Source organism: Bombus vancouverensis, chromosome 1 (assembly GCF_051014615.1).
Source record: "Bombus vancouverensis nearcticus chromosome 1, iyBomVanc1_principal, whole genome shotgun sequence".
Classification (NCBI taxonomy): Eukaryota; Metazoa; Arthropoda; class Insecta; order Hymenoptera; family Apidae; genus Bombus; species Bombus vancouverensis.
This window is the reverse complement of record NC_134911.1, coordinates 17471380-17481076: the sequence shown is the minus strand read 5'-3', so window position 1 is coordinate 17481076 and position 9697 is coordinate 17471380. Positions and strand designations below refer to the sequence as shown.

General features: G+C 38.4%; 1 protein-coding gene across 18 annotated transcripts in view; it reads right to left on the bottom strand.

Annotated features, from left to right (window-relative positions):
- Nucleotides 1–9697, bottom strand: part of LOC117153716 (uncharacterized) — an 84060-nt gene that overhangs the window by 46459 nt on the left and 27904 nt on the right. For 14 of the 18 annotated variants that reach the window (XR_013059254.1, XR_013059239.1, XR_013059248.1 and 11 more), the window contains 4 exons: nucleotides 6819–7132; nucleotides 6607–6742; nucleotides 6468–6530; nucleotides 6237–6361 (listed from right to left, as the gene is read on the bottom strand). Coding sequence is in view for 6 of the 18 variants with exons in the window: in XM_076621646.1 (XP_076477761.1) it covers nucleotides 6515–6530; nucleotides 6607–6742; nucleotides 6819–6918 (252 nt within the window). In the remaining 12 variants the exon portion in view is untranslated. The remainder of the gene's footprint in view (nucleotides 1–6236; nucleotides 6362–6467; nucleotides 6531–6606; nucleotides 6743–6818; nucleotides 7133–9697) is intronic. The other 4 variants (XM_076621631.1, XM_076621628.1, XM_076621650.1 and 1 more) reach the window with 3 other exon arrangements.

Genomic DNA, 9697 nt, shown 5'->3' with positions numbered 1-9697 from the left:
GAAATTTCGTTTAAGTATATTTTATATAACGAACAACGACCTTCGCTCCGAATGACAAACGTAGTGTTAGTGACGCGTGTGAAACTCCCGCTCTGTAAGCAACGCAACGATTACACATCGAAATTCGCGAATCCTTTTATCGTAATATTAAACGCAAATCCTTGGAACTACGTTTTGTAGAAAAAAAAACAAAGAAACATTTCGAAACAACGAAAAGGGAGTGTCAGCGAAATCCGGCTGAAAAATCCGACCTCCGTTTCATTCGACCAACTTTTTCTCCGAAAGCAACGATTACAGCGCGCCGAATAATTCCCGGAAAAATAACGAAAAGGAAGAAAAAGGAGAGAGGAAAAGTATAGAGGGATTGAAAAAAGAAAAAAAGAAGGAAATACACGCGAAACACGATCGCGAGAGAACAAAGAAGAGCGTGGATCAGTGCCAGCTTGGGAAGAGCTGTCGCGACGATCCAACGAGTCCTTTTGTATTAATTATTGCCGACAAATAATTACCGCGTTGCATGTACAGAGTAGCCGACCTCACCGCCAAAACAGTAAAAAGAAGCAAAAATGGCAAAAAAAAAGAAATATTAATCGCGAGAAAAAATGGAGAAACGAAGCACCGGAGAACAGAACACACATGAACACGTCTTGTACTATACTTTGTGTTTTCGCGTAGCGCTCGTACGCTCACCGTTGGATTCCGCCGGGAGATGTAGGAAATTTTAGACTCTAAAGAAACGTTAGGGGTCTTTCCTCTCGAAGGGATCCAACGATCGAGTGGATGAGAAATCGATCGATCCCAAAAAGCTTTTCTAGTCCTCGCCCTCCCCTTCGTGCATGGTGACGTTTGTTTCATGAGTTTTCTCGAAAACGCCGTGTACCGCGTGCAACGATTGCGATTGTCGCGTACGTACGAACGTAGAGCAATAAAACACTAAGCAATACTAACGAATTAACGAGTTAATTAACGAGAAACGAAGTAAAATGAAATTAGTACGTCGGTCCGGGTAGAGAGCAGAGACATTTTAACCGAAGAAAAAATATAAAAATAAGAACAAAAAAAAAAAGTAATAAAGAATTAACGAAGTGCACCGTTTGACGCGTGTTTGTTGATTTGGTCGACCGAAAAAACGCAAATAAAAGACATGCGCGAGGATAAACGTAGAAAACATAAAACAAAGAAACTAGGACGAGAGAGAGGAGCGATCTGAATAATCGTTGATCGCGCTCCTTTCCAGTTCCTCCACTTTGCTTTCGATCGGAGAATTCTTGACCACCGGCACTAATCGTCTCTCGGTTTTTAGCTACTGATTTCATTGTTCTTCATTACGTATAGTAATTATTTTTTACGAATTGTTATCAGTATTATTATTATTATTATTATTATTATTATTATTATTATTATTATTATTAACGTTTTCGGCATCATCGTATTTATTATTGTCATCGGTATTTATTATATTTATTTATTATTACTATTATTATTATCAACACCGTGTACCTTTATTTACCTCTATATAAATTCACCTTATTTCGTTGCTGTTGTTTGTTGTTGTTACGTATAGTCATATCCATTATCACTGGTGATAATGCTATCGTCTGTAACTCTCCACTTTATCGTCGATCATCTGTTCTATAGCGATTATAATTTTTGTTGTTGCTAATACAACGAGTCGATACAACGATCGGTATCGTTAAAATGCATCGCGCGAGGCAACGAAAATAAATGTTCGAGAAGGGAAAACGAGGCACACGCAATCTCTGTCTTTATTTTTCTCTTGCTTTCCCGCGGCCGCTCTGGTGAAAACAAAATGCAATATGGCGTCGCGAATTGCACGTCCACCAAATAAAGCTGCTTCTATTCACGAGCCAGATTCGCGTGTACAGTCGTTGGTCGACGTAATTGGCCGACATAATTGAGCTTCTGGAGCGTGGTGGTCGCATAAAGTCGTAGATTTCCGGTTCGAGCGAGGCGGAAATTTCAACGCGCTTAATATATCTGGAAGCTTCATTTCACCGCCGTATTGAAAGACTCCGAGCGACTATTCGAAAGCAATGTATTTTTGTATTCTCTGTTTACGGCGTCAGGGAAATATTTTGGAATAACACACGCGTGGAATTATATATATATGTACGTTTCTAGTGATAAGCTTGAATTATTTTCTATGGAACGTAATTGATAATTATAAGATTCGTAAAGCGACAATATTTATTTTCACGATTTTTGAAGAAAATCTATCCGGGGATTAAAAACACGAAGAGACAGATATTCTTTTTTTAGTCTATCTTTTTTTTTTCGTTAGATTCAGGCGATTAAAGCAAACCAAAGTCGGCTGATCTCCAATTAGATTGGTCGACGATAGGAGAAAAAAATTGGGCGGTGGATGCAAATATTCGGAGAGAAGGTTGGACTCCGAGTTCGTTACTGGAAATTGCACCGGTTCGTTACGGAAGTCTCACGGACAATTAAACTATTTTAATTGACCAGCCAGCGAGACCATTTCACGTTTGTCCTAACTTCACGGCGATATTAACGGCCGAAAGCGATTCTCGAACTAATTAAGAGTTCTTTTCCGCTCTGCCCGTGGAAAATTCGGCCTCTGTTTTCGCCGCCCACTTTTCTCCTGGCCTTACTGCTACGTCGAGAGAAATAATCGTTAATCTGTCTGTTTTCGCTGAGAGAACCATCTTTTCTTGACGAAAACAGTCAATCAGCGTTAAAAGGCCGCGAGTAACGAACTGTATCTTCTTCTAACTTTGTGAAAAAAAAACGATTAAGAAAGAATAATCTCTTCAAGGAAATTTCTCTAAATTACTGTAATGAAATCTACAAAGGAAAAATTAACGAATTTCACGATTCTTGATGAAGCTTCCGATTCGATGCGCTCTTATGCACGGCATGCACCACGAAACCGGAAGTAGCGCTTAATGAACGAATAACGCGCTTCAATTAAAGGTTCTAAGAATTATTAGCTTGCACAAGGATATTTTTCATACCGATCTCACGAGAGCCATGAAAATGAAGGAAGACGAACGCTTTTGTACGCCACATCTGTGTCGCGCATCGATATTCAACTATTATCAGAAGGAAACACATACCACTTAACAATTGTTACGTAATAACGTAAAAAATCAATTCGACGAGTTTGCAGAAAGTAGAGATTCTTAGAAACGACGACACCGTTCTGGCAAAAGTAGCAGCTTCCCAGTCTAGTTTTCTTTTCCCTTTCTAAGAAAACTTTGCTCGTCTTGCCCGATTAAACGAAGGAAAAACAAACGCGCGTATCTCTTAAACAATGTATTCTGTACATACATACGTACGTACGTATATATCTATACATTACGTAAATATATAATGCATATATATACATAAAGATTTCCTAAGCTACATTTAAGGAAAACATTTACACATACGCACGAACACAAAACTACGTACTCTATTAGATAAATCTATCGTGTAGCTCTGTAATTCGTAGTCTAATTTTCCTCTAATTACAGCGAACGTCCTTCGCTTATCTACTAATCGCTTCTCGCTTTTGACGTTATTTATGTTAGCGTTACTCGAACGGACAGCGCTGCGCGTTTTTATTCGCTGGAACAGCAGTATAAATAGTTGCGTGAAGTTCATGGATTGAAAATTTCGTGCAATATTTACTCTATCTTAAATTATCGATCTGTACTAATGTAAAATTATATCGAAGTTTTATTGAAATGATCGTAAGTGAAAATTCCTTAAACGAGAAGATCTGTGGCGAGTTTGAAATAAAAAATTGTGTATACCACACAGAGTTTGTGATGCTGAGTTAGCACTGTCAGCATCTCTGACATTTTTGACAGATCGTAATTACAGAAATGAAACTATCAAGAATATCACGGTCTTTTACAATTGTCGATCGATCAAAGACAAGTTCGTCGCAACTATCGCTGCTTCCAGCTTCCTCCTGTCCGCGACTGTCCGTGCTATTCCTTCTGTTCCTATCTCGAGTGTCTGTGCACTTTCGTGAATTTCTATCGACGGCTGAGATCTTCGCCGTGTCTATCTCCTGTCTCCCTCGAATGTCGATCGATGATCAACAAGAATCTTCAACTACGTTTGTCCGACGTTCCTTCTCAATCGGAAAATCAATCTCTAAGCTCATCGTGTCGTCTATCTCGCCGCAGTTATAATTTCTTATCTTTTTCTGGAAGAAACATACAAATCAGAAGATATATATCTCTAATTGATCTACTCTATTGGATACTATTGACTATCGTAGGATGCTCTTAAGTTCCTGTACAACCACGTTGTGCAACAGTTAAATACTATTATATAAAGCGCCTAAGACTTTCTCGATCACATGACCAGATGGTAAATCCGGCAATTAAATTCAATTTGCTCACCTAGCGATCCTCGATCGCGAAGAGTAACCAGATGCGACCTACATCGCTGATTAGAATTGTTCTCGAATGCAATTTTCTGTGTTATCGACGCGATCGAATTAATTACATTTCGATCGCCAAAGGAGAGGGCCAGTTACGAAACCAATTTTCCGACAGTATTTCCAAAATATTGCTACGATTAATTTTAATCGAAAATACGATGCGACTCAAACGACTCGACGAGCTTTCTCGCATTCCATTATGATGATTCCATTATGAATTATTTCGACAGTCTATGAAGTTTCCAAAATACGGTAAAAGCAATCAAGAATTTCCTCAAAGTATCTGTCGAACGAGAATCTCTCAACGACTAAAGACTATCAGAACGCTCTGCACTGTCGCTAGCAATTCTCCGAAACTTTGTCTGAACTTGAAACACTGTCGCGCAATCTCTCCTCTGACTAAGGCTACGTTTCGATCTTCGCTGTAGTAATTTAACAGTCGAACGAATAGTGTCGATGAGAGCAGGCGGAACACAAGTAACGTTAAGTGAATCTTGTCTTGTCAGACTGACGCGAACAAGCAACGCGAACACATTGTGGGAACACATTCGTTATTTTGTCGCTTTACTCGTATAGTTTACGGTTTCGTGTAAGAGGGAGGGAGAGAGAGAGAGAGAGAGAGAAAGAGAGAGAGAACAGCAGAGACAGCAAAACTCGCAACGTCAGAAACTAGCGATCACCAATTCTGCTGCGTTTTAAGGACGAGACTCTCGTTTCGAGATAGTGTCGTTCGTGTTATATGAAGTGGCGCGTTACGGTTGTCGGTGAAATGTTGTTGATCGAGATGACGATAACGATGGATGAACGACATCCTGGACGCGTCGCGTTTTATAATCCTTCCAACAAGAGCCTTGACAATTTTTTAAATATTCGTTAGTTGCCTTAGTATAAGCAAAAAGAGAAAAAGAGAAACAAAAAGGGAGAGGAGGAAATTAGATGAAGAGGATGACGAAGAAGATAGACGAGCGAACGCTTCACCGACGCAATTTCAAGTAATGGTTAATCCCGTGATTATATTGTACTTGGCACCGGCGTTTCTCTATCTGCAATATTAGAACATTTCGGTTCAACGAATATTTATTTGTCGTTTGAAAAAGTAGCGTAAATAGTTCAGACTGTATTGTTGAAGGGCGAGAAATAATATCGCAATGACCACTACGGCAGACCATTTTTAGACAACCGCCCACCCCCCTGTTCCAAGACGAATCGGACACTCGTTGTAAACGTGACCCCTCAGTTGTCGCATAATAAAGCGAGCCAAAGATTGTTCCTGGTTCGAACCGCGCCCGTGGCTTATTCAGTGAACGTGACTATATTATCCGTAGAAAAGAAGTACGAATCGAACGCCTGAACCTTCGGATGAACATAAAACGCGGGTCCTTTGTCTCGATTTAATATAATATATACGCAATATAGGGATAGTCGATAACTTAGTGTACACAGTTATGATATATACGATATATTATCATACATAATATATTTTATATATTCCGAACGAAAGCGTAAACGATAATTTATTTAAGAGAACTCGTGTAGCTTTCGCCAAACGTGATTTTTCGTGTAAGACATGAACTCACTAAAATTTAAGCCACGCATAAGGAATACAACACTACCCCTATTATTCCGTATGTCTCGACAGATATATCCATATTATATATACGGGAATCGAGAACGCAGCCTCGTTTTGCAGTAGGTTCGAGGAGGCCGAGTACCTTAGACTCCGTCGATGATAATAAGATGCGCTTAATAGCACGACGTCATTTAGAGAACGATGTGTTCAGGATCTAGTTCTAGCGTTAAGTACATATGTACGCACCAAGGTAGCCATCGGAAGCGTGTTTCTCACGATCGATTCATCCGTGCTCAGCGGACCTTATTTTCGCCGGGTTTCATTCGCACTGGAGTTTCCATTTGTTTCTCCGCTCGTGGTTATGCCGATTACTATCAAAGATACGCACGTATAGAAAGACATTCGTTCGAATATATTCGTCGTACAAAACGACGATATATTGGTAAATTAGGTTATGACTTTGTTTTTCAAACATACCACTATCGACAGGCAAGTGTAGATGCAGTCTTTTGAAAATTGCTTGATTAATAGTTCGTTCTTCTGGAATTCAAAATTTGAAGCATATATCGAGGAATATTTGAATATAAAAGATGTATAACATACAAATAGAAATTACCTTGATATATATTTGTCGTACAAAACGACGATATATTGGTAAATTAGGTTATGACTTTGTTTTTCAAACATACCACTATCGACAGGCAAGTGTAGATGCAGTCTTTTGAAAATTGCTTGATTAATAGTTCGTTCTTCTGGAATTCAAAATTTGAAGCATATATCGAGGAATATTTGAATATAAAAGATGTATAACATACAAATAGAAATTACCTTGAATGCCAGGTACCCATCCTGACGATGTAACGAATTTTCGAACACGAATAATCAGGATAATACGTATTAACACTTCGCAACTACGCTGACGCTTCATGCTTGATTTCGTTTCAAACGATTACTTTCGTTTTCAATTTAATCTCACGAATTTACTTAAAAATGTCGGCGTCCGTGCACCTTCGATAACATTGCAGAGAGCAACGATACAACATTCAACACCATTGTTTCACGGTATCAGCAACGAAAAGATCGTTCTTGTTGCAACAAACCGCCAAATATTGCTCATCTTAGTTCCTCGCTGATCGCGCCACCTGCAAAACCGTCGAGGTCTATAAAGCTATGTACATAGATTTACGCGTATGCACACGTAAATTTGAATATCGAAGCGCGATCGTGCAACGGCACCCCTTTATTTCTCTTTCGAAAGGTTGAAAAAGCAGAGGGACACGAAGAGCTCGGTACAGTCGAATACGATAAAAGGCTAAAGATAGAAAGAAAAATAATTCTATTTTATATTTTAACAGAAGCGATGCAACGAAGAAAGAGCGTGAAGTTTCATCAGTAAACTGCGGATGTGTTTATGCATCTATAGATAATTAAGTGCAAAAGTCTAGAAAATATATGTATATAACAGGCAAAAATATATAAGATATCCAAAGTCAAGTGCTTGTTGTATTATTTAGTAAGTAAAACGAGTTTCCATTTAGGTTCCATTCCTTTGGTTATCTTTATGAAGATATAAAGTTGCATAAACACAAACATTCGCAGTTTATTTATTAGGAATAGGACGAACGAGGACAGTCGCGTAATAAATCCGAACGCTCACGCACACTCTTGATGCATAAACACAATATGTTATATATACACTATATACATCCATAGTATATACATATGTATATGCATTAGCGGATTAACAAAACTCGCCTAATTATCGCCTACTACGGATTAATTACACCATTCATCTGTCTTTATCGATCCTTTCGTTCGGTCGCATCTGTTTCCCTTTGGTTCCCCTTTCTCCGCGTTCTATAGTGTAAATAAGAAGCTCATAGAGACGATGTAACGATGTAATGGAGTTAGTAGGATTAACAAAATAGTAGCAAAGGTGAAAACTTTAAAGCATATAGTATATAAGAGTCTCACGAGACGAGGTACACTATAAAGTAAGTAATGTTATACTGGCGAGAACTGGGTTCCCAGTTGGGCCAATATTCGATAAATATCGGCGTGAAGGATCTAGTTACTTTTTTTTTTTATCTCCTTAGTTCGTTCGTGATCGCGTAACGGTCGTTGCTTTTTTCGGATGGTAGAAAGCAGAAGCCAATCTCAACGTGACATTGCCCGGAATCGTTGGTCATAAGCATAAGAATTAATTTTAAGTTTCTTCGCTTCGCGAAACAACATGTACGATACAATCACCCGTGGTTTTACGCGTTTCCCCAGTTTCTTGCTGCTTCTCAACTGTATTTTAAGAGTCACGACGAATTGTGCAAAATTTAAATACTGCATAATTTACTTTAAAAAGATTTGTTCTGGAAATTACTGTATATCGAAATAGATCACACAGGCCAGATTAGGGATAATAATTATAAACTTAATTAACGTGGATGCTAGTAAATATGGAACGTGACTGTGTAAATTGCAATATACGTCAATAGTAATTTCAGTTGCAGCTGATATCAATCGCGTACAGTATCGTAATTGCCAATACCCACTAAAACATATATTGGTCAGCTACCAATGTCATATGAGTAGTTATCGATCGTAATTAATAATCGTTAATGCAATTCTGTAGAAAAATTGAAATCAGTTTAATTGAGTTTGCGATAACGTTGGACAGTTATCTTCTTTTTTTTATTCGACAGAAACTGGGGTAACGATATATGAATTTCACGTATGATTAATCCTTAAACGCTGATTGCATCCGGTGACCTAAATCCCAGTAGATTCCTAACCTAATTGCAGGCACATGACACGGGGCAAACGTAACACATACAAAATCGGTAAATTCTCGGGTAATTTCTCGAATATAGGTTTGAAATGTTATACGTACGTGATTACAAGGCTAAAATCACTGAAATTGGCGATCGCTTTAACGTGGAGACGAAATTTATCGAGAATCGTTAGATGCAACGAAATGCTGGGTTGAAGAGCCTTAATGAGAGAAGGGAACCTGATGGGTAATCGAATTTATTGAAAACTTCGCAAGGAACACATCGGACGTTTTCGTTGTCGTTTTAAAAATTTATGTTTCGTTCTTAGGAAAAGTGATATCATGCATTCATAAAGAATTTGATATAAAAATGAGAAAATAAATTCGATCGAACTTGTATTTGAAACTGTTGAGAAATTGCTCGTAAAAGCTGCATGGTGGACATCAGTTTCGTGAATAATCGCATCGCGTGCGAATCTTTCACGTATACATGAACGTGTTGAGAAAATAAGAAGAGTTGCACGCAACTTTACAGCAATAATGCTCAAACACGAGATTAAATGGCTACTTGTGTAACCACATTTGTGTCGTCGATGTTTAATGTTCGTGGAACAAGAAAATTAGTAAAAAAAAAAATGTTGTATTAAATGTTCAATTATACTTGGTGTAATACTCAATAAGGAAATAAGAAAACGTGTCAATAATATTATTATATGGAACGCCATGTTTTTTAAATTGAAACGACTGGACCACACGGACGATCGTCGAAGCGGCAGCGAACGTCGCGTTTGTTGCGAACTGGCGCTTCGACGCGAGCTCAAAGATGAAAAAGTGATACCTTAATTTCGCTGATAAATTAACGATTCGGCTCATGTCTGATAGTAGAACTAGTCGCACGTACTCCAGTCAAGTCAAAAGCAATACTCGAATGTAGAATAATTTT